We start from the raw sequence: 25,907 nt of genomic DNA, 5'->3' as shown, positions 1-25,907 counted from the left end.
AGTGGTGTGATGGTTGGTTGACAGCCAGAAGAGAAAGAGCTTGAGAATGCACTGGTTAGGGAGGAGAGATGGATAGATGGACCCCAAGATAAGAAATAAGTCAAACCAAACTACTCTCAATAACAGACTTTTGTTCACGACTAAGTGGGTCACAAACCACCGTGAAAAAGTTGAAACTTGGAGGGAAAAACCTGTCCACACATCCATGACAGACCGCACAGCACAGAGGATTCTTTTGAAGGAGAACAGGCAGGAATTAATACCCAAAACTAATCTGGTTTAACTGTGTTTATTCTCTGACTTACCTATAAGTATTGAAACAGAGTTGCTAATATCTCTGAATTACTCTTACTTTAAAATTTTAATGTTCCTGTCACTTACAAATTATTTCAATCACATTTGGCATGTTAAATGTTATATTAATATAAAAATTTATAAAAATTGCTGCAAACGTTTTATGGTTTTTTTAAAGCAAAATTCCTGGCTACTAGTACCTTTTCAAAATTCAAATCACTAATACATACTTACTAAAAATGCTATACATTTCAATGTATAATGGAAGCACAGTGCCTGAGCTTATGCAATTACCCTGTTTTGAACAGTTCCATTGGAACTAGATAACAATGAGTTGAATAATTTGTGCAGATTGAAGCAATGCCCCTCATTACTCCCATTCAACTTCAATACTATTATGAATAACTTTGTGATGTTGACTAAGTTCTACACTGCAAAAACAAAATTAAGCTACCTCCAGTCAGTGTTTAAAGGAACAAATCACAGTAGCAAGAAGCAAATTGTTTGCATGAATAAATACAAATATCTCCTTTAATGACACTTAGGATTCTGTAATGCATCAGCAAAATACTCTTCAAATCCAAATCACAGCCAATAATTCTGTGCATTACATTTCCAAAAGTGATACTGCCTGGCTAACTCCATAAATTACTGAAAGGCTAATGATCAGACAACAAATATTAGAACAATTAACCGACATAATCAGCTCTATGCAGCGTCTTAAATTCTGGTCACCATGTCAAATAACAAATACACATGCACTGGAGCAATTGTAGATGCCAACTAGCCTGATCTCAGATGGAAACTGGAAGAGCGGTGATGAGAAATGATTACAAAAGCAAGCTCTCGTCTCAAAAGAGAAGGCGCGCACATAAATAATTGCAAAATCCTACATGTACTGGAAAATATTTCAAAGTATGACAGGAGATTATGATAGGAGAATATGATTTTGAATTATTGAAAAATAAATTTCAAAATACTTTAGGAAATACTTCTCAAATGAGTGATGAATATTTGGAATAACCTGTCGGACAGGCTGCTCAAGAGAAAATAAAAGGTACATTTAAAGCGCTAAAACAGAAGTTTACAGCACAGGAGGCTGTTCAGCTCATTGTGTCTGTGCTCGCTCTTTGAAAAGTGCAGTCATGTTTAGTCCCGCACATCTGAAGAAAGAGATAGGATGCAAGAAGGATGAGTTTCAATTTTCTACCATTCTTGCTGTGATTATGTTTTTCTCTTAATTGCTGTTGCACGTTTTATTTATAAAATACAGCAAGGTTGCACTTTTTGAAAAAAGTTTGGGATCAATTTCTGTGCGCTTTGCAGCTCCTCTCTTGCATCCATAAGACAAACTAGTTGAGCGTGCAGCAGCTCTTATATCCATGAATATTTTTCCAAGGCAAGCTATGTGCTTCCATTCCCAATAAAGGGATTGCAAATCTCACTGAATTGGGAAGTTGTAACAAAACCTCGTTGGAAGCTTCAGAAATGCAAGATAATATTTAAGGTCAGCCACACAGCAGCACATCAGTCTGACTTTACCCTATCCAAACATCAGCTTTTTAAATCTACTCATCACTAACCTTTGTTTTTCAGCTCAGCTTTTATTTTTGCAAAGGTTTTAGCTATCTGATCAGAACTGGTGACATCTAGCTGGAGCACGGTAAGTCTGTTCGAGCCATTTGCCTTCAAATCCTCCGCACCAGGTCCATCTAGGTGCAGAACTCCAGCGTAGACAGTGAAGCCCATTTTGTCGAGGTATTTTGCCAATGCTTGACCAAATCCAGAATCGCATCCTGTTTAGCGGTAGAAACAAAAGGTATCATGATGTCTACAGGAAGCATATTCTATACAATGAACATCCCTTCCTATCAGGAATGTCCCGACGGAAAAAGAAACAGCAACTAATTACACTGAAAAAATATCATGAAACATCTTTCTGACATTGTTAAACCAAAAAGAAAAACTTGCATCTACTGAGCGCCAGCCTCAAAGCACTTTGCAGCCAATGAAGTACTTTTTTAAGTACTGTTGTAATGTAGAAAACACAGCACCCAATATGTGCACAGCAAGCTCCCACAAACAACAATGGCCAGATAATCTGTCTTCGTGATGTTCACTGAACAGATAGATATCGGCTAGGTGGGGGCAGCCTTCCATCTTACAAAACGATGGTTTGCGCCGTAGAGGTCGACTCTGGGTTAAGCATCGCCTGGTGTGACTCAGGAGCCCCGCTCTGACATGGCAGTTTCTGCTGCATTTGCTGCAGAGAAAGACGGTGGGTGGGATCGTCCCAATTGCCCGCTGGCTGCAACGGCGGCTTCTCATGCCACATCGTCCCAAAACCCGCCACATTAGTTACACATTCCCGGGAAACACGCCATTTCGAGGGCAGGCAGGCTCCCTCGTTTGCCTGTCGTGCCATCACCTCGCCACTTCATCATACCAGGCACCATATTTAAAGTGCAGCCACGCGCACACCTCTCAGCGCTTCCAGCTCACCACTGCTGCACAGAAGACAGGGTGGCCCCAAAAGGCAAAAAGACTGCAGCCCCACCGCCGCTGTAAGGCGTCCCTCAAGCGCCTTTTGAACGCTGTGGAGGCCCGCCATGATGTCCTCCACCCCCACTCTGGCTGCAGGGTGGGCAACTGCATCACCAATCCAGCATGGGAGGCGGTGGCAGCAAAAGAGGTCAGCCACCTAGCGCCGCTACAGGACGAATGGTCTTGTATGTTCCGCCAGGGTAAGTCACTCTTCTCAGCGCTCTCAACTCCCACACGCACAAACCCATCACACATCCACAAGGATCTCACGCCTCAAGGGACACCAGCACTAACTCTCACACACGCACTCGCATCTCCATCAGGCTCATACCCTTTCAAGCTCATGTCTTCATCCCATCCATGGCTCCACTCACCACACAAACATTCCACGCAGTGCCGTGTGTCCTGCTCACACACACTCCATCTGTTCTCATGCAGACGAAGCCTACTCACATCAGCAGGAAGATGTCCCAGGCCGGGGGGGTGGAGGGGCCCACATTAGGCCCCTCACTCACTGAGGAGTGTGTCATCGCGCTGACTGGTGAGGACATGGACCATGCCTGTGGTGACGGTGAGGTCAGCAGCCAACACCCTTGTGAGGATCCTGCACCACATCATCCCTCTCTCGACGCAAATGTGAGTGTTCTGTCTCGCTTTTGACTCTACTGACATGCATGAATTCTCTACTTTGCTTCACAGGGATCTCTGCCAAGCGACCAACACCTTCAGTCAGCCACACCCTCAGCTTCATCCACATCCTCACCTCCAGCCAAGAGGACACCACCTCCATTGAAGAGCTGGAAATAAGCAGCCTGGAAGGCCTGTAACAGTGCTTACCCACACCCTGCACCAGTGCAGAGACACACACCTCGGTGTGACCAGGATCTAGAGCAGGCTCAGGTTCACAATGTGGTGGTCACAGCACGGACACGTGTCCGCAGCAGGAGCAGTCAGGTTTGGCCGAGCTCCCCGGCACTCGGAGGACTGCTGGGGAAGAGGCATCTGCGAGGTCCAAGTCAGATGACGAGCCTCTAGATTTGGCCTTCCAACTCATCCTGGATCACACTCCCATGCAGCACCTGATCTCGCCCACCACATCTGTCCTTTCACTTTTGACTTAGGCAGCATAGTCTGGATTTGGTTTTTTGTGTGCTCCCCTGTCTTTTTCCCGCATTAGTCACCCATTTCCTTCCCCCCATCACTGTTGACCCACCCTGGCATCACCTTCCACCCTCCCCTCCCCTCCGTGAGCTACCAGCCACAACCCTTTTCCTTTGGTGATGTCCAGGTGAATATGTATGTTCCCTTCCTTCCCGAAAATCCCACCCCTTCCACATTCATCCCCCTGACCTCTTCCTCCCTCCATCCCTCCCCCTGAGTCCATGTCTGCCCGAGTCCCCGCCAGCCACCCTTGCCATCTCTTCTATCGCTACTGTCGAACCCTCACCCTCCCCACCCTACCGCTTCACTCTGCCCTCTGTCATTCTCAACGTTCCCTCGTTCCACGCCCACCACCAGTTTGCTCCCCGGGAGGCAGTCATGGGCTCTCATGTTGCGTGTTCACCTGGACATCCCCCCTCCAGACCCTTTCCGACCTTGGAACCCCTCCCTCCACCCCACGGACTCTTCCCTTTGGCCCTCCCCCCTTCCTGGCTCCTTCAGACACCCTTACTTCTTCCTCCACCCTTAGCCCTTCTCCCTTCCTGACTCTTTCCTCCACCCTTCTTCCTCCAGTCTTACACCCTCCCCTCCCTGCACTCCTTCCCCCCTCTGAATTCCTTCCTTTACACCCTCCACCCCCCTTACACCTACCTCCCCAGCTGTTGTCTTCTCCAGTTACCTCTTGCTGCCGCATACTCCCTCCCCCTCCCAACCTCTTCCCTCCCCGACACCTTCATTCCCCCTTCCCAACCTTACCCCATCCTGACACCTCTTCCTCTCCCAGTTGATCCTAGACATTCCTCTCCCACGCCGCCCCCCGGGTACATCTTCCTCCCCCAAACACAGCTGGACCCTCCTCTCCACCCCCTTGACCATTACCTGTTGTGAGCAGACCCTCAATGGTGACTTTCGACTTCCATGGACTACTTCACAGCAGAGCCATGTCCAAGAGAATCCACCCAGCATGCCACTGACGTTGCTCCAATGTGCTATTGCTGTCAGGCTCCAGCATCTTCAGATCCTTGAATGCCCGATGTGAGCAAGGCCCTGGCAGCAAGTTCCAACTTCTGCATGTCATAATTGTCAAGTCGTGTTCTGCACTGGCAGAACACGGCGGGAGGGAGCTGACCTTATGATGATATGCAGATGTATTATACTGAGGTTCCCAACGTCCGATAGTGAGGAACGTGGCCCACCATCGATGGGCTGAGCGGATGATCACAAGCTCGTTTCATGAAACTGACTTCTGGCCTCCTCACCATATTGTCCGCTCACGCCATCGAGCATGCCCAACGCCAGTGGGCACAGAAAATTCTGCCCAGTGGGTTGGGAAGGTGCATGATTCACGGGGGTCTGTTTTCCCTGGGTCCTCTTCTTGGCCAGCTGCGCTTTTTTGTTTCTGCTTGCCTCTTACAATGCTATTCAAACAGTCAGACTCCAGAGGTCACTGTCCTCCAGTTGTCAGTGTCAATGTCCACCATCTTCATATCTCACTTGCAGGTGTCCTTGTAGCAGGGGTGTGGATGCCTAGGAGGTTGTGACCCAGTGGCCAGTTGACCATACAGAAGGTCTTTGGATATACAGCAGTCATCCTTTCCATGAACATTGCTGAGCCAGTGCAGGTGTCATTGGCTTAACAACGAGTGTATGCTGATAGAATTAGCATGCTCCAGGATCTCTGAGTTGGCGAGCTTGACCTGCCAAAGAGATGTCATGTTCTTCTTCGAAATAGTGCCATGGCATCCAAGGTGCAGTTCAGAACTTAGATATAACAGTCAGTGGTTTACAAGGTTTAAATGGCTTGAGTCAAATATGCAATTGGAATTTCTATAGGAAAAATATCAAACCCCACCCCCACCCCCCACAACAACATCAATGGCTTCATTTATAACCCAAGCTTAAATGAGTGTAAAGGGGGAGCTGCTGGCACTCTAAGTCTGCAGGCACGCCTGGGGCAGCAGAGGCCAAAGACTTTGCCTGTGAGGCCCAGTAAAGGCTGATTACTTCTTCAGGCCCCACAAGGATACCTTAAAATTATGTTTTAGGCCTTCTGTTCTTCCTCCATAGGTTTTACTGAGTGGTGCCTGTTTTAAAGAGGGCCCCAATTCAGACCTAAGAAAGTTAAAGCACCAGCAACTGAGAACTGGATGGTAAATTTTCTCAGGTGGTTTTAATTGCACAGTCACCCTGTTAAAATTGAATTAAAATCACCCTCATAGTCAAGTGTAACATAAAAATTTTGTAGCCATACCATTAATCAATCTTACATTATTGTAACTTTACTCATAAGAGCACTTCAAAAGATTTTCATATGCATTTTATAACAGGGATGCACAAAAACATTGTAAGAGGAATTGTATTGCAATTATCTCAGTATTCACCACAAATATATAGGGAGCCACATTAAAACTGTAAAATGGGTGACATGGTAAGATGAACATTTGTTGTCCATCCCTTACTGCCTTTGAACTGAGTGACTTGCTGCCATTTCAGAGTTAACCACATTGTGGTGGGGCTGGAGTCACATCTAGGCCCAATGGGATAAGGACATTAGATGGATTTTCACAACATTTACTGAGACTAGCTTTATAATTCCAGATTTTTATTGCTGCTATGGTGGGAATTGAACCCATGTCCCCAGAACATTAACCTGGTCCTTGGGATCATGAGCCTAGTGCCATTACCATTACGCCATTGTCTCCCCACTATTACATGTCCCAGCAGATTTTCTTTCCATTCACTTCAGATTAAATTACCCTCCTGTGCTGAGAAACTGGTGATTGTCACGTCCATTTTTAAGGTGATAAATTGGCACAAATTCTGGAATTCGATTACCTGATCTTTTTAGGGTGGACTTATTAAAGGGAGATGTGCACCAGGAGGATTTAAAGCGTACTATTCAAAAGTGTGGAACATGCCAGCAGCTGCTGTTGTACAATACACTGCACTGCTTTTGACTTGGGGAAAGCCAAATTGAAAAAAGCATCTAAACCTGTTTGCCAGTGATATTTCGAAAATTAAAAACTGAAACATTGTCCTTTGCAACATATATGTTTAAAGGCCTTTTGAGCGCTTAGAAAATATTATGGCCTTGGAATTCTGTAGTACAGTGGCTGTTTTTCAGGCCTCCTAGAAGCACATGTTCTTTATGAGCCAGGAACGTGCTATCCGTCAAATTAGTATAAGCAAAAATTAAATCGCCATCCGAAAGGCACACTGCATGATCAGATAAGGGCCAAACATCTATCCTTAAAGGATCCGCTGGAAGCCACAAGCAACAAGGCAACTTTTTTAAAAATACGTTTAAATGTGCAGCTGGGAGGAAGGGGAGTGCTCCTCCTCACCCCACATTCAGAGCTGAGAGGCCAGCTACCACCTCCAACATTCCACCCTCCCCACAACGTTAACCTAATCCTGGCTTCAGCCCTCCCTGGTCATTAACCACCACTACTCTCCCTTCTGATCAACATTATTTTATCACCTACCCCACCCTTCTTTTAAACATGAGACTAGCTGTTGGCACTGCAGTGCCTAACCTTCCATTCCATTTCACTGGCAAGCTGCCTGGAGACACACAGTCGGTGTTCAAAGCTCACTAGCTCGAAGATAATGAGGTCGCATGTCCAAAATCTGGTGTGCCTCAGGTCAATCCATTTGAGGTGTTGTTTCTAGGCCAATTCTTTAAGCTTATTAAGTCAGCTCCTGAGTGTTTGCATTGATGGTATCTTATGTTTGACATCAATGCAGTGCCACACCAACAGCAAACATGCAATATAAGTGGGAGAAAAGGTTTTATTTAAATCTCATTGCTGTGCAATGAAATCCACAACTTAAATTCAACCAATTTCTTTAACAAGAAAAAAAATCACACACCTTGAAAGTGTGCTAAATTCAAGAATGTTTCAAGCAGGGCTTTGCTAGGGCAGAACAACTAACTTGAGTGTTTAAATCAAACCTTTCAGGATGTCCCATAGAATTTTGCAACCTATCACTTACTTCTGAATTGCAGTCACTGCTTTAATATGGGCAAGGTCAGCAATCACAGCTGATTTTCAATTTAATGGAAGATCAGCATTTTGTTGTTGTAGTTTACGCTGTCAAATTCTGTACACGTATCAAGTCATTCAGTTTCTGTTTTGCAGAAGGATATCGACGTTGTCATCATAACAAAAAGTGTGTTTTGATAAGTCAGTAACTACCTGGGTGTAACTAATGTGCTGGTGGTTCCATTTGTTTGCATTTCTCAATCAGCGTGAAGGTAACAAATGGAACTGTAGTATATTGAAAACTGCATACTTTGTCCACTTAAGGCTACCATACACAAATACCAACAGGGGTCCAGAAGGAGCATAAAGGAATCCATGTTTTAACAGCATGTGCAGTTCTGATTTTGAATGCTTCTTACGGAATCTTACTGGTTCTTCCCTAAAGCTTCACAATGGTGACGAAGAGGGTGAAAATATGACTGACTGCTTTCACTTCTTACAGGTGTTTGTCTATTTTCTGCAGACAGCATTTATGTCGGAGATTTAAAAAACATGTCCTGTTGTTAGACACACAGAGGCACTCGAATGCGGCATCAGCATGAGCAAGCCCTGCATGGTGTACAAACACACTCACTGATCTTGCAAAAATAACCATCCAATTAAAAAAACAATTAATCTCAGGTCATTACAGAGAAAATGTTTCTTTGGAAGGAACGTGATCCCAGATCCTTGATCATGCACTATCACTGCATTACTGATCAAGATGGCATTGTCTATGCCCAATCTACCACATTTTGATGTGCTTTTAGAGCCACCATCGTAATCCCACGTTGGTAAAAGTGGCTGCGATGCAATGACAGGTTTTGCAATCACAGATGATAAAAAGAAAAGGGCCTTACTTCTCCACTATGGAGGTGAAGAATTGGAAGAGATCTTTGAGATACTTGCACCTGCATAAGACAAAAATGACTACGACCCAGCCAAAAATGCACCAACACACCCAAGAAAATACAATATACAAAACAACTGTCTTCCAGTGTGCTAACAAGTTGCAAATGAGACAATTGACTAATAATGCACGCAATTGAGGCAACTAGCTGCCAAATGTGACCTTGGTGATGTTGAACATATCAAATGGAAATCAAAACCAATAATCAAAGGTGTCTCTAGTCAACAATGCCGAAAAGCACTCGAGAAGGACAGAAAGCTGCCAGAGCTGCTGGAGCTAGGAGGATTGCTTTTGCTTTCTGAGTACAGAACTAGTGAAGTTGAGGCTACCAACAGTAACAACCACACTCCAAATTTAACTTTTGTGAACACTGTTGGAATTGTTGAATCTAGAGGTAACGCAGGGATGACTGAGGGTTTCAGCAGCAGATATGCTAAGACAGGGGCAAAGCAGGCCATGTTACAGCGGGCAAATAGGCTGTCATAGTAATAGCATGAGTATGAGGTCAGAAGTTCATCTGGGGATCAAATATGAACAGACTGGCTTAATCTCAGACTGTTGCCAGGGCAAAGGATAGAATCGGTAGCTAGGGAACGGATTCTGGAGTGGGGGCGGAAAACAATGGCTTCAGTTTTCACAGTATTTAATTGAAGAAAATTTTTGCTCATCCAATTCTGGATATTGAAAAGCAGTCTGATAATTAGCAACATTTGGACAACAGTGGAGAGGTTTTGGAGGAGGATGGTGTGGTCAACCTTGTCAAAGACTGCAGATTAGTCGAGAAAATAATTGGCAAAAGGAGTAAAAGTGATGCGAGGAAAATTTTTTCACCCAGAGGGTGGTTGGAGTCTGGACCGAACTTCCTGACAGAGTGGTAAAGGCAGGTTCAATCGAGGTACTCATAAAGGAATTAGATTGCTATCTGAAAAGAAAGAATATGCAAGGTTATGGAGATAAGTCAGGGGAGTGGGACTCGGTAGAATGCTCTTTCAGAGCCAGTGCAGACTTGATGGGCTGAATGGCCTCCCCCTGCACTGTAAAGATTGTGATTCCATGAAGGAAAAGGAGGGAATGTTTACCTTTATCACAGTCACATAAGATATCATATGTGACTTTGATAAGAACTGTGGCAGGGCAGAAACCTAATTGGAGGGATTCAAACATAGAGTTCCAGGAAAGATTGGAATGGATTTGGGAAGCGACAACATATTTAAAGATTTGAGAGAGGAAAGGAAGGTTGCAGACGGAATGATAGTTTGCACAGTTGGTCGGGTCAAGTGCTGGTTTCTTGAGGAGAGGTAGGTGATGATGGCAAGGATATCATAATTCCTCAAAGGGTGGCGAATCTTTGGAATTCTCTACCACAGGAAGCTGGGGATGCTCAGATGTTGAGGATATTGAAGATAAGTCAATGTATTTTTGGATACTAAGAGGATCATGGGATATGAAATAGGGTGGGAAAGTGGAGTTGAGGTAGGAGGTAAGCCATGCTCTTATTGAATGGTAGAGCTTGCCTTGCTCAAAATTACTCCTGCTCCTATTTTTTGTGTTCTGCTAATAAGTATGTTGGCGAGCCAAATATTTGTAACAATATAAAATTTACCTCAAAATTAGAGTAGAAGCCTTCCTGAAGAAACTGTCTAGTAAAGTGAGTTAGCACATTCTACTTCCAGGGTCTAATCTCAAGCTGAAAGTCTCCACTTTCTCACCTGATCTGAACCCTTTCTATTGTGTTATCATTCAGGGATACTTGGGACGGTTTGTGAGGACTTTAACAATTGGACTCATCTTTTCTGCGACTAATGGATATGGTCAGCATTTTAAAAGTGAATATTCTTCCCTGTTTATTGCAAATGCCTCTCAGCCTATATTCCAGGCACATTTTGAGAAGACTCGTGAAAGATTCTAGTTTATAAGGAGTGATAGTTTTCTGAATGTTAAATTTAGGTTGATACAATCCCCAGTTAGTAGGGTAGTGTATGTAGACTTTCCAATTTGTATGTAAAAATTTTTAGAGTGTATTTACTTTGAAATTGGATCTCTGAATTGGACATATTTCAAGTTGCTGTTTCATATTTGCTACTTTTAATGGCTGTGAGATTCTCAACAGAATTGCTGCTTGTCTTGTTTTGGGTGCACACTTTTGGGAGTAGTATGATACCGAAGAAGGTTAAATTGGGTGTAAGTATATCTGCCTACTTCCCTAGGTGAGAAATCTAGAGATCCTTTTACTAGTGACCTGATCCCATCCTTCAGTTTTTCAAGATAAATATGCTCTTGGGTATTGCTATGAGTAGGGAGGAGTTATTATCCACTCCTATACCTTCTGAACTTGTACCATGCAACTGGACTGAGAGGCCAAGTGTCACTGTAGCATTGAATATTCCGGATTGCATCTTTCTCTGGAGATCTTAGCTTACTTTGGAATAAGGTGTTTAACTGACATCCTATTATTCACAATATGCCATCGCTTTTGCTTTAGTCCCACTCCCCAACTTTTTCCCATATCCCTGCAGTTTTTTTTCCACTTCAAGTATTTATCCATATCTCTTTTGAAAGCTACTGTTGAATTTGAATCCCCCACCCTATCAAGCACTCTATTGCTTTTTGGAATACATAAATAGGCCAAGTAATTTTTCCTAACACAATGGTGGTTGTACCACTTTCTTACATATGATACCCTATAGGCAATGAAAATATTGTTTTCGGAGGTGATGTGTCTGATGATAAATCATTTACTGCAACAAATTGCTTGCCCCCATGCAAGCCAGAGTACATAGCATTAGAAGGTTATGTTGATAGGGTTAGAAACTACAGGCTGGGAGGAGGCTTATCATAGAGGTCTACAGCACCGAAAAAGACCCTTCGGCCCATCGAGTCTATGCCAGTCAAACAAGTGCCTAACTATTCTAATCCCATTTTCCAGCAATAGGTCCATAGCCTTGTATGCCATGGCATCGCAAGTGCACATCCAAATATTTCTTAAATGTTATGAGGGTTTCTGCCTCTAACACCCTTTCAGGCAGTGAGTTCCAGATTCCCACCATCCTGTGAGTGAAATAATTCTTCCTCACATCCCCTCTAAACCTCCTGCCCCTTACCTTAAATCTATGCCCCTTGGTTACTGATCCCTCCACCAAGGGGAAAAGTTCCTTCCTGTCTACCCTATCTATGCCCCTCATAATTTTATACACCTCAATCATGTCCCCCCTCAATCTCTTCTGCTCCAGGGAAAATATCCCCAGTCTATCCAATCTCTCCTCATAACTAAAACTCTCCAGCCCAGGCAACATCCTGGTAAATCTCCTCTGCACTCTCTCTAGTGCAATCACACCCTTCCTACAATGCGGATTCCAGAACTGCACGCAATACTCTAGATAAAAGCAAAAAATTGCGGATGCTGGAAATCCAAAACAAAAACAGAAACAGAAATACCTGGAAAAACTCAGCAGGTCTGGCAGCATCGACGGAGGAGAGCACAGTTGACGTTTCGAGTCCTCATGACCCTTCAACAGAACCACCTTGTCTACCTGTCCTGCTACCTTAAGAGACCGGTGGACATGCACACCAAGGTCCCTCTGATCCTCGGTACTTCCGAGGGTCCTACCATTCATTGTGTATTCCCGTGTCTTGTTTGTCCTGCTCAAGTGCATCATCTCACACTTATCCGAGTTAAATTCCATTTGCCACTGATCAGCCCATTTGACCAGTCCATCTATATCCTCCTATAATCTAAGGCTATCCTCCTTATTATTTACCACCCCAACAATTTCCGTGTCATCCGCAAACTGACTGATCAACCCTCCTACATTCAAGTCTAAATCATTTATATATACCACAAACAGCAAGGGACCCAACACTGATCCCTATGGAACCCCACTGGACACAAGCATCCAGTCACAAAAACACCCCTCGAACATCACCTTCTGCTTCCTGTCACTCAGCCAATTCTGGATCCAATTTGCCAAATTGCCTTGGATCCCATGGGCTCTTACCTTCGTTATCAGTCTCCCATGTGGGACCTTATCAAAAGCCTTGTTAAAGTCCAAGTAGACCACGTCAAATGCATTGCCCTCATCTACACACCTGGTCGCCTCTTCAAAAAATTCAATCAAATTGGTCAGACATGACCTCCCCTTAACAAAACCATGCTGACTGTCCTTGATTAATCCCTGCCTCTCCAAGTGTAGATTAATTCTGTCCCTCAGAATTTCTTCCAATAGTTTCACCACCACTGAGGTTAGACTGACTGGCCTGTAGTTCCCTGGTTTATCCCTTCCTCCCTTCTTGAAGAACGGTACCACATTGGCTGTCCTCCATTCCTCTGGCTCCTCTCCTGAGGCCAAAGAGGTATTGAAAATTATTGCCAGCACCCCGCTATCGCCTTCCTTGCCTCACTCAACAGCCTGGGATACATTTCATCCGGACCTGGAGATTTATCTACTTTTAAGCATGTCAGACCACTTAGAACCTCCTCTCTTTCTATGCTAATTTCTTTAATTATAACACAGTCCTTCTGCCTGATTTCCATACCCACGTCATCCCCCGCAATTATGAACACTGACACAAAGTATTCATTTAGAACCCTACCTACGTCTTCCGGCTCCACGCACAAATTACCACTATGGTCCTTAATGGGCCCTACTCTTTCCCTAGTTACCCTCTTACTCTTAATGTACTTGTAAAATAACTTTGGATTTTCCTTTATTTTACCTGCCAATATTTTTTCATGCCCCCTTTTTGCTCTCTTAATTTCCTTTTTAAGTTCCCCCCTACACATTCTATACTCCTTGTGAGACTTGTGTGGAGCATAAACACCTGCATAATTCTTTTTTAAGCAATTCTTCAAGGTAAATGAATGTGAAAGCAGTAAATACTGGAAAACACTCAGCAGGTCACTGTTCTAAGGAAAGGTCATCAATCTGAGATGTTAACTCTATTCCTCTCTCCAGACGCTTCTCACCCTTCTGAGCGTTGCCAGCATCTTCTGTACTTATTTCAGATTTCCAGCATCCACAGTGTGTTCTTCTTGTGCAATATAAATAGGCTCCTTACAAAACAAAGAGCAAGTGTGCATTTGTTGTAACCTACTCTGGAATTGTCTCTGCCTCTGCCTCATGCTAAACTCACAATAAATGAACACCTTTACATTGTGATTGCAAGTTTAGGTGGTCGATTGTCAGAGAACATTGGCTATTCAACAACAACTTATATTTATATAGCACCTTTAACATAATAAAACATCCCAAGGTGCTTCACAGGAGTGTTATAAAGCAAAATTTGTCATCGAGCCACATTATGTGACATTAGGACAGATAGTCAAAAGCTCAATAAAAGAGGAAGTCTTTAAGAAAGAAAGAAAGGCAGACAGGTTTAGGGAGGAAATTTCTAAGCTTAGGACCTAGGCAGTTGAAGGCATAGCCACCAGTGGTGGAGCAATTAAAATCAGGGATACTCAAGAGGCCAGAATTTGATAAGAGCAGATATCTTGGAGGATTGTGGACTGGAGGAGATTACAGAGATGGGCAGAGGTGAGGCCATGCAGGGATTTGAAAACTAGGACAATTTCAAAATCAAGGTGTTGCTTGACTGGAAGTCAATGCAGATCAGTGAACACAGGATTGATGCAAATGAAACTTGATGCGAGTAAGGGCATGGACAGCAAAGTTTTGAATGATCTCAAGTTTACAGAGGGTCGGATGTGGGAAACCAGCCAGTTGTTGTTGAAATAGTCAAGTCTAGAAGTAACAAAGGAAAGAAACAGGTTTCAGCAGCAGGTGAACTGGGGCAGGAGCAAAGTCAGGCAATATCATGGAGGTGGAAAAGACTGATTTAGTATCAGTTAGTTGCCAGGGGGAGGGTTGGAGTCAGTGGCTACATAAGGAAGTTTGTTGAAGGGACTGAAAACAATCCCTTTAGTCTTCCCAATATTTAGATGAAAAGAAATTCTACTCATCCAGTGCCGGATGTTGAATAAACAGTCTGATAGTTTAGCAACAGTGGAGGAGTTGAGAGAGATAGTGATAAGGTAGAGCTGGGTGTTGTCAGCATACATGTGAAAACTAATGCTGTGCTTTCAAATGATGTCATAAAAGGGCAGCATGTAGATGAGAAATAGGAGGGCATCAAGAATGGGTTGTTTGGAAACACCAGAGCTCATGATGTGGGAGCAGGAAGAGAAGTTATTTCAAATGATACTCTGGCTACAATTAGCTAAATGAGAATGGAACCAGGCAAGTGCAGTTTTACCTGGCCAGATGACAGTGGAGAGGCGGAGAGAGAAAAGTTTAAAAGAAAGAATAAAAAGTGGAAACAGGAGCAATGGGCTCGGGTCAGGAGCGGCAGTCAAACTCGGCTCCCGAGCGAACACAGGGAAATTCAAGTTAAATAGGCTTAGTTTCTTAAAAATTAGAACACATAAAAAGTTGATAGAAATGGGAAATAGGAATTATAAAGGAGATAATACAAAGGCATCAGAGTTAAAGCTGGAAATCCTGCATTTGGATAGCGATGGCATAGGTAGGAAGGAGTCAGCATGGAACATCAATGAATTGTTTTCCAAGTCCAGAGACGGGTGTAATGAGTGAAGTTCAGAAGCTTTTTTCAGAGTAGAATATTTGGGGGACACACTGATGGGGGGTACTTTTGTAGAAATGATGAGGCAGGTGGTGGAAAGAATCAGTTGCAGGACGTAAAGATGATGGCAAAGTTGGAGGACACTTTAAAATCCAAAAGCAGCAGAGGCTTGTTCATCGGCTTAGGCAAGTGAGTTTCTGGCCAGGAAACTGAAAAACCAATATAATATATATATTGCTGAAAAACGACATTTTGTCAAAGCTTTTCATCTTGCACTCATCAGGACAATCACAAGAATACCAATGTCAGGGGAAGTAACAGCTTCTTCTGCTGACTGGTTGGCAAGTGAGCACTGATTGGTAGAGGCGTTGCCATGGAGAATGTTAATAATGACTGACAGTTAACTGCCAAGCATTGTTTGAAATTTTAAACCAGGCAGCTGGACTCTGACTGGTCAAGGTACTGCCCTGAGAAATGAACCAGCAAATGGCCATCAATTATTTTTTTCAGCTGAAACAGGCACAATGTGAGTACATGTTCTTTCTGTCTGCAAAGAACAGGGCCCTATGAATTAAACTAAAGAAACAGTTTAAACATAATATTAAGGTAAAATGGAGTGATGAAGAGTCATGGGATCTGCTACAACTTCTACCCAATAACAGGTATGTGGGCTTGGGTGGCCATGGAGAAGTCATGTGTTATTGATATGTCCAAGCCAGGTTTAACACCTGATAACAAAGGCAGAAGCAGATGTTCTTGTTATTGCAGACTTTGTGGGACTAGGTTTTCACTACCGAAATGGGTAGCTTGAGTTGGGATGTTTTCTGACTCAGCAGTCTCACTTCATTTTAAAGGGCCCCATTTACATCAAATTTACGCACCAGGGGTGGAGACAGAATTGAATCTAGCCCATTGACCCTCGAAGCAGATCCTAGGCAGCAACTGGGGTAGGCAAGTGCAGAGACACGCTGGTTGGAAGGTTCTCTGGGACCTTTGTCCCAGTTGTTTTAGAAGCGGTTAGGCCCTCTAGCCCTCACCCTTCCATGCACTCTCCATGCGCCCTCCATGGTTTCTATGCCCTTCTATGCATCCTCCATGCCCATTCACCCAGTATACATTATGCACAGAAACAATGGGTCATATAGTAACAATGGAAATGTTGAAATGCTGAGAGATAAAAAACACCCTTTCAGAAATCTTTTGGAAAAAAAAACTGCATTTCCTGCAAGTCTATACAAGCACTTCATACCTTTGAATCTTGTCCAAATAAACATTCAGATAAAGACAAAAGAGATCACAAAAAATATTATAACCACATAAAGATGTCAATCAAGCAAAGCAAACACTTCATTCACTTTTCAAAACAGAACCCCTGCTGAGCTAATGCATTTGACTGTCTTGGAAGTCAACCAGGCATTCATAATGAATTCATAATGAAGCCCATCTGGGAACTGTTTCAGTAAAAACAGATGACCAGACATCTGGGTTCTCTACCTCTGTTCATTAAGAATGCTTGGCTGAATTCTTAAGTACAGCATTAGGCCCCCGATTGGTATGAGAACAAGATTATTGCTCATTTCAACTGGTGTTTTGCCCAGTCAACAGTACACCTTTAACAGTCATTGCAGACCTGTTGTCACAGTTAACTGAGTGCTAAAGCTACCAAATCCATTTTTAGGCTCTTGCCGTCCTGTCTACACTGATTTCCCTCAAGTGGAAAATCGGTCCATTATCATTAGATTTCAGCTTTTCTGCAATCATTGCCAATATTCTAAGCATGTTATGCTTCCTTTGATTAAGAATGTTGCTGTCCAAGTAAAGTGTTTAAAAACTTGAATGCTGAACCAGGTTGTCAGCTAATTATGTTTTTTTTTGTTTAAATAATACCTTTGCCCATCAGATTTCTCCTTTGCAACATCTGTACTTGTAATTTAATCATCAATTTAACACAACATTTGGCAGCAGTCTACTGAAAACCAAACAATGTGTAATGGGCACTAAATTATGACTGTCTCATTAGCAGCACTCACTTTGGTCATCAGTAATTGAGGAACTGGTTTGCTGTAACTGTAGCTTGTCAGCAGCTCTTTTCCTCGAATACCACAATCCCCAGAAATCCCAGTTGATAATGTTAAAAGACTTGCGTATTCAGATATGTTGTAATACTGAATGGTTTTAAGATTTCAGGAACTCAGTTATATTGTGAACTACAGTACTGAACAGTTAATCACATGCTTTTATGCTCCCCAAAATGAGTTGAGCACACTGCAGTAAACTTTTAAAAAATTCTTTCAGGGGACGTGGGTGTCACTGGCTAGGCCAGCATTTTTATTACCCATCCCTAATTGCTCTTGAGAAGATGGCGGTGAGCCCCCTTCTTGAAACACTGCAGTCCATGTGGTGCAAGTACACCAACATGGGGACAGTCATAATTTAGTACAAAACAAAAACAAAAATACCTGGAAAAACTCAGCAGGTCTGGCAGCATCTGTGGAGAGGAGCACAGTTAACGTTTCGAGTCCGCATGACTCTTCAACAGAACTAAGGAAAAATAGAAAAGGGGTGAAATATAAGCTGGTTTAAAGGCGGGGGGGGGGGGCGGTGTGGGATAAGAACAGCTGGATAGAGGGCCAGTGATAGGTGGAGATAACCAAAAGATGTCACAGACAAAAGGACAAAGAGGTGTTGAAGGTGGTGATATTATCTAAAGGAATGTGCTAATTAAGGGTAGAAAGCAGGACGAGTGGGGGTGGGGTGGGGTGAAGGATTCGAAAGAGGCTAAAAGGTAGAGATAGAACAATGGATGGAAATACATTTAAAAATAATGGAAATAGGTGGGAAAAGAAAAATCTATATAAATTATTGGAAAAAACAAAAAGGAGGGGGAAAATTGGAAAGGGGGTGGGGATAGAGGAGAGAGTTCATGATATAAAATTGTTGAACTCAATATTCAGTCCGGAAGGCTGTAAAGTGCCTAGTCGGAAGATGAGGTGCTGTTCCTCCAGTTTGTGTTGAGCTTCACTAGAACAATGCAGCAGGCCAAGGACGGACATGTGGGCATGAGAGCAGGGTGGAGTATTGAAATGGCAAGCGACAGGGAGGTCTGGGTAATGCTTGCGGACAGACCGAAGGTGTTCTGCAAAGCAGTCTGTCCGCAAACATTACCCAGACCTCCCTGTCCCCTTAAACCAGCTTATATTTCACCCCTTTTCTATTTTTCCTTAGTTCTGTTGAAGAGTCATGCGGACTCGAAACGTTAACTGTGCTCCTCTCCACAGATGCTGCCAGACCTGCTGAGTTTTTCCAAGTATTTTTGTTTTTGTTTTGGATTTCCAGCATCCGCAGGTTTTTGCTTTTAGTCATAATTTGGTGCCCATTACACATTGTTTGGTTTTCAGTAGGCTGCTGCCAAGTGTGTTAAATTGATGATTAATTTACAGGATTATAACCCAGCGACAGTGAAGGAACGGCAATATAGTTCCAAGTCAGGATGGTGTGCGGCTTGGAGGGGAACTTGCAGGTGGTGGTGTTGCTATGCATCGGCTACCCTCATCCTTTTAGGTGGTAGAGTTTGTGGATTTGAAAGGTACTGTCAAAGGAGCCTTGGTGAGCTGCTGCAATGCATCTTGCAGATGGTACTAACTGTGCATTGGTGGTAAAGGGAATGCATGCTGGTGGTGGCAGAAGGGGTGCCAGTCAAGTGGGCTGCTTTGTCCTGGATAGTGTGGATCTTCTAGAATTTTGATCGAACTGCACACATCCAGACAAGTGAAGAGTATTCAATCACATTCCTGACTTGTGCCTTGTAGATGGTGGACAGGCAATGGGGAAACAGGAGGCGAGTTGCTCGCCACAGAGTTCCCAGCCTCTGGCCTGATCTTGTAGCCACAGTATTGATATGGCTCATCTAATTTCGTTTCTGGTCAATGATAACTCCTAGGATGTTGATAGTGGGAGATCCAGCGATTGTAATGCCTTTGAATGTCAAGGGGAGATGGTTGGATTCTCATTTGGAGATGGTCATTGCCTGGCACTTGGGTAGCACAATGTTACTTGCCACTTGTCAGCTCAAGCCTGGATATTGTTCAGGTCTTGCTGCATTTGGACACGGACTGCTGCAGTATCTAAGGAGTTGCGAATGGTGAACATTGTAGCAATCAGTGAACATCCCCATTTCTGACCTTATGATGGAGGGAAGATCACCAGCAGAGTTTTCTCCCTATTCCTATTGACTCCAGTTTTTATAGGGCTCCTTGATGCCACGCTCAGTCAAATGCTGCCTTGATGTCAAGGGCAGTCACTATCACCTCACCTCTGGAGTTCAACTCTTTTGTCCTTGTTTGACCCAAGGCTGTAATGATGTCAGGAGGTGAGTGGCCCTGGCAGAACCCAAAGTGAGTGTCAGTGAGCAAGTTACTGCTGAGTAAGTGCTGCTTCATAGCACTGTTGATGACCCCTTCCATCACTTTGCTAATGATCGAGAGGAAAGAATGGGGTGGTAATTGGCTGGGTTGGATTTGTCCTGCTTTTTGTGGACAGGACACACCTGGACAGTTTTCCACATTGCTGGGTAGATACCAGTGTCGCAGGTTGACTAAAGGTGCATCTAGTTCTGGAGCTCAAGTCTTCTGTACTATTGCTGGAATGTTGTCAGGGTCCATGCCTTTGCAGTATCTGTGCCTTTGGCTGTATCTTGATATCACTCGGAGTGAATCAAATTGTCTGGAGACTGGCATCTGTGATACGAGGGATCTCAGGAGGAGGCCAAAATGGACCATCCCCTCGGCACCTCTGGCTGAAGGTTGTTGCAACTGCTTCAGCCTTACCTTTTGTAGTGATGTGCCAGGCTCCCCCATCATTGAGGATGGGGGTATTTGTACAGTCTCCTCCTCCAGTGAGTTGTCTAATTGTCCACCACCATTTATAATTGGCTGTGGCAGGACTGCAGAGCTTGGATCTGATCCATTGGTTGTGCTTAGGTCTGTCTATCACTTTCTGCTTTTGCTATGTGGCATGCCAGTAGTCCTGCATTGTAGCTTCACCAGGTTGACACCTCATTTTTAGATATGCCTGGTGGTGCTCCTGGCATGCCCTCCCGCACTCTTCATTGAATCAGGGTTGATCCCCTGGTTTGATGGTAATGGTAGGACGGGGGATATTCCGTGCCATGAGGTTAGGGATTGTGGTTGTATATAATTCTGTTGCTGCTGATGGCCCACAGCGCCTCATGGATATCCAGTTTTGAGTTGCTAGAACTGTTCGAAACCTATCCGGTTTAGCACCATGGTAGTGCCGCACATCATGGAGGGCTTCCTCAGTGTGAAGTCTTCACAAGGATTGTGCGGTGATCACTCCTACCAATTCTGTCATGGATAAATGCATCTGTGACAGGTACATTAGTGAGGACAAGTTCAAGTAGGTTTTTCCCTCTTGTTGTTTACCTGCCGCAGACCCAGTCTAGCAGCTACGTCCTTTAGGACTTGGCCAGTTTGATCAGTAGTGGCGTTATGGAGCCAATCCTGGTGATGGACACTGAAATCCTGCACGCAGAGTACATTCTGTGCCCTTGCCATCCTCAGTGCTTCCTCCAAGTGATGTTCAATATGGAGTACTGATTCATCAGCTGAGGGGGGAGGTGGTACATGGCAATCAGCAGGAGGTTTCCTTGCCCATGTTTCGCCTGATACCATGATACTTCAAGGGGGCCAGAGTCAATGTTGAGAGCTCCCACAGCAGCTCCCTCCCAACTGTATACTTCTGTGGTGCCACCTCAGGGATGGTGATGGTGTCTGGGACATTGTCTGTAAGGTATGATTCCGTGTGTATGACTATGTCAGGCTGTTGCTTGACTAGTCTGTGAGACAGCTCTCCCAAATTTGGCACAAGCCTCCAGATGTTAGTGAGGAGGACTTTGCAGGGTCGACAGGCCTGGGATTGCCATTGACATTTCCGATACCCCCATCCTCAATGATGGGGGAGCCCGGCACATCAGTACAAAAGGTAAGGCTGAAGCAGTTGCAACAACCTTCAGCCAGAGGTGCCGAGGGGATGGTCCATCGATGCCAGTTGTTCTGTTCAGTTTCATTTCTTTTTGTAGGCTTCGTAGCAGTTTGATCCAACTGAGTGGCTTGCTAGGTCATTTCAGAGGGCAGTTAAGGGCTAACCACACTGCTGTGCATCTGGAGTTACATGTAAGCCACACCAGATAAGGATGGCAGATTTTCTTCCCTAAAGGGCATTAATGAACGAGACAATCGACAATGGTTTCATGGTCACTATTACCGAGACTAGCTTTTTAATTGCTGTGGTTGGATTCAAACCCATTTCCCCAGAGCATTAGCCTGGTTCTCTGGATTACTAATCCGGTGACATTACCACAATGCCATCACCACCGCCTGCCCCTTAAACGGAAAGGGTTTTAAGAATTAAGTGCTCCACAGTTGCTTTAAAACTGAGGTGTCCAAATGATGCACAGTGGGCAATATGGTGTCTACATGTCCTGGCAATCTGAGCCAAAATATCCAGGCAATTCAGTTATTTTTGCACTTATATTTTCAGTCTCTGTTTTGCCCTGTTCAAAGGTTTAGAAAGGCATGTTCTTTGCGCGGTGAGGTAAATGCCTTGCTGGTGCATTAAATCCAAATTGAGCAATAGAATTTGTTGGTAATTACAGTTTAAGCAAAATAATTGCAACACTAATTTCAATCTATGTAGCCACTGAGGCTCCTGCACACCTTAAATGACTCTCAAAGAAACTAGAGTTAAAATAATCTCTTGCTCAAACATATAAGCAGGAGCTGAAGTAGTAGGCAATTTGTCTGATCAGCCTCCTTTAGGTTATCAGTTTTGATGTGCAGCTGAATTTTACGATCAATTGTTTTCAGGACTTGTGAACTTATGACACTAACATTTACTCATTAACCTCAGTTACAGGATCACTATAAACCAATGAGGCAACAAAAGTTAAAAGCAAAGATTAGCGACATTTGTGCAGCATCAATATTAGCACAGGCTCTGTCGTTCCTTTTATTGATGATTTTAAAATGTCACCATGAACACAAAATAGTGTTTTCATATGGGTAAATGTCACTTACCTGGGGACAAAATCATTATACTTTGAAAGTAATAATTTCCACTTTACACAAGATCCAGGTGCCATACGGTGTTGAAGGGAATTAGTTTAGTCCCATGTACATAACACAAAAAGATGAAATGAGAAAAAGGCATTCGACTATGATGCCTTTACTTCCACAAACTATATTACCATTTGACCTATTGTAGGCTTTCCCCAACTCAATCTTGGAATTTTTATTGTCATAGGTGAGGTTCATGTTGCAGGCATCTGTTTCTAATGAAAGGTAATTGCCTGAAACAGTAAGTTTGCTTCTCTCGATGAATGTCATGTCTGATTTCCTAACCGTTTCCACTATTTTTCTTGATTCATTTCTAGCTCCTCGATGCGCTGACTGTTTCCTGGAATTCTTCTCATGAATCTAAAACTTGCTGTCCTAAAGTCTTGTGCATTGTAATGCTAGTCTTAGCTTTACTGCAATAGGATGCCTAATTGACTAATTACAAAGTAGGAACATATGAATTAGGAGCAGGAGTAGGCAACTCATGCCTGCTCCACCATGCAATAAAATCATGGTTGATCTGACTGTAACCTCAACTCCACATTGCCACCTAACCCCAATAACCTTTCACCCCCTTGCTTATCAAGAATCTATCTACTTCTGCCTTAAAAATATTCAAAGACTCTGCTTCCATCGCCTTTTGAGGAAGAGTTCCGAGACTCCTGACCCTCAGAAAAAAATTCTCCTCTTCACTGTGTTAACGGGCGACCTCTTATTTTTAAACAGTGACCCTTAGTTTCAGATTCTCCCACAAAAGGAAACATCCTATCCACATCCACCCTGTCAAGACACCTCGGGATCTTATGTTTCAATCAAGTCGCCTCTTACTTTTCTAAACTCCAGCGGACACAAGCCTAGCCTGTCCAACTTTTCCTCATAAGACAACCCTCCCATCCAGTTATTAGTCTAGTAAACCTTCTCTGAACTGCTTCAAACACATGTACATCCTTCCTTAAATAAGGAGACCAATACTGTACACAGTACTCCACACGTCGTCTCACCAATGGCCTGTATAACTGAAGCATAACTTCCTTACTTTTGTATTCAATTCTCCTCACCAAAAAAACGATAACATTCTATAGTTTTCCTCATTACTTGCTGTACCCGCATACTAACCTTTTGCAACTCATGGACTAAGACACCCAGATCCCTCTCCTTCTCAGAGCTCTGCAATCTCTCACCATTTAAATAATGTTTATTTCTTATTCTTCCTGCCAAAATGGCAATTTCACATTTTCCCACATTATACTCAATTTGCCATATCTTTGCCCACTCACTTCAACTATTTCCCTCTATAGCTCCTTATGTCCTCTTCAAAACATACCTTCCTACCTATTTATCTTTGTGCCATCAACAAATTTAGCAACCATCCTTCATCCAAGTCATTTATATAAATTGTAAGACATTGAGGCCCCAGCACTAATCCCTTTGGCACATTACTGTTACATCTTGCCAACCAGAAAAAGACCCATTTATGCTTACTCTCTGTTTCCTGTTAGCTAAACAATGTGTTACACCCTACACCATGAGCTTTTATTTTCCGCAATAACCTTTGATGTGGCCCCATATCAAATGCCTTTTGAAAATCTAAGTGCAGCACATCCACCTTTATCCACAGCACATGTTACTTCAAAGAACTCCAATAAATTAGTTAAACATGATTTCCCTTTCACAAAATCCAGGTTGGCTCTGCCTGATTGCCTTGAATTTTTCTAAGTGCCCTGCTATAACATCTTTAATAATAGCTTCTAACATTTTACCTAGCAGATGTTAAGCTAACTGGCCTGTAGTTTCCTGCTTTCTGTCTCCCTTTTTGAATAAACCTTTGCTATTTTGCAATCTAATGGAACCTTCCCCGAATCTAGGGAATTTTGCAAAATTAAAACCAACGCATCGACTATCTCACTAGCCACTTCTTTTAAGACCCTAGGGTGAAGTCCATCAGGACCCGGGGATCTGTCAGCCCACAGCTCCAACAATTTGCTCAGTACCACTTCCCTGGTGATGGAATTTTCTTGAGTTCCCTCCTCCCTTTCATTTCCTGATTTATAGCTATTTCTGGGATGTTACTTGTATCCTCGATAGTGAAAACTGCAAAATAACTGTTCAATTCACCTGCCACCTCCTTATTTTCCATTATTCCATTATTAATTCCCCAGAATCACTTTCTACAGGACTTTGTTAACTCTTTTCTTATTTAAATGTCTATAAAAACTCTAATGTGATTTTATATTTCTAGCTAGCTTTCTCTCTTACTATAATTTTCCCTGCTTATTAATCTTTGTCATTTTTTGCTGTTTTTCATATGCTGTCCAATCTTCTGACCTGCCACCCATCTTTGCGCAATTATATGCTTTTAAGTTTGATACTACCTTTAACCTTTTTTTGAGTTAACCATGGTTGATGGGTCCGACCTTTGGAATTTTTCTTTCTCGTTGGAATGTATTTATTCTGTGCATTCTGAAATAATCCCTTAAATGTCTACACTGCATCGCTATTGACTTATCCCTTAACCTAATTTGCCAGTTCACTTTGTGTAGCTCTGCTTTCATGCCCTCATAATTGCCCTTATTTAAGTTTAAAAACGCTAGTCTTTAGACCCAATCTTCTCTCCCTAATCTGAATGTAAAATTCAATCATAGTATGATCGCTGCTAGCTAGGGGCACCTTTGCTATGAGGTAATTAATTAATCCTATCTTGTTGCTCAATACCAGGTTTAGTATAGCCTGCACTCTGGTAGCACCATAAGTTCCCAAGGCTCTGGAATAATGCTGTAGGATACTAACAAAGAAATGACACCTAATTCCTCTGTTTTAGTATAGATGTTGATTTGTGTTAAATAAACAGTATTTTGTTATAATAGCAGATTGAGTATATCAAACTTTTGAATGCAAATATTCATGTCATAATTTCTGGTGCCAAGTGTTCATCTATTTCCAGGCTTCTAATCATTTCTACACAGCTTCATGTATAGTATTAGAAGTAAGAAGTGTTTGCTTCCTTTGAAAGTGCTTACACCTGTTTGAAATTATTTGAATATTCTACATGTATGCTAACTTACTGCTATGATACTAAAATCCATGGGATGCCCTCCAGTCCCTTATTGGTTTACACTGCTCTTTATTGGCTTGGCCGCATCGAGATAGTTGGCAGTGGATTACGATTGACAAGTTTTAGGCCAAGATTTTCAGCTCCTGCTAGTGGAGGGCATTGTCGCACAAAGTACATATGTAAACTGAATACCTTGCAAACCCAGGCTAAAC

General features: G+C 43.2%; 1 protein-coding gene across 1 annotated transcript in view; it reads right to left on the bottom strand.

Moving 5' to 3' along the window:
* The window catches only part of LOC144681393 (estradiol 17-beta-dehydrogenase 2-like), a 44,970-nt gene that overhangs the window by 10,241 nt on the left and 8,822 nt on the right, over positions 1–25,907 (bottom strand). Inside the window, exon 2 of the mRNA XM_078542985.1 lies at positions 1,878–2,090. Within this exon, the coding sequence (XP_078399111.1) occupies positions 1,878–2,090 (213 nt within the window). The remainder of the gene's footprint in view (positions 1–1,877; positions 2,091–25,907) is intronic.

This window comes from Cetorhinus maximus, chromosome 6 (assembly GCF_964194155.1).
Source record: "Cetorhinus maximus chromosome 6, sCetMax3.hap1.1, whole genome shotgun sequence".
NCBI classification, from domain to species: Eukaryota; Metazoa; Chordata; class Chondrichthyes; order Lamniformes; family Cetorhinidae; genus Cetorhinus; species Cetorhinus maximus.
Note: the sequence above shows the minus strand (reverse complement) of the source record. Positions and strands in the feature narration are given on the sequence as shown.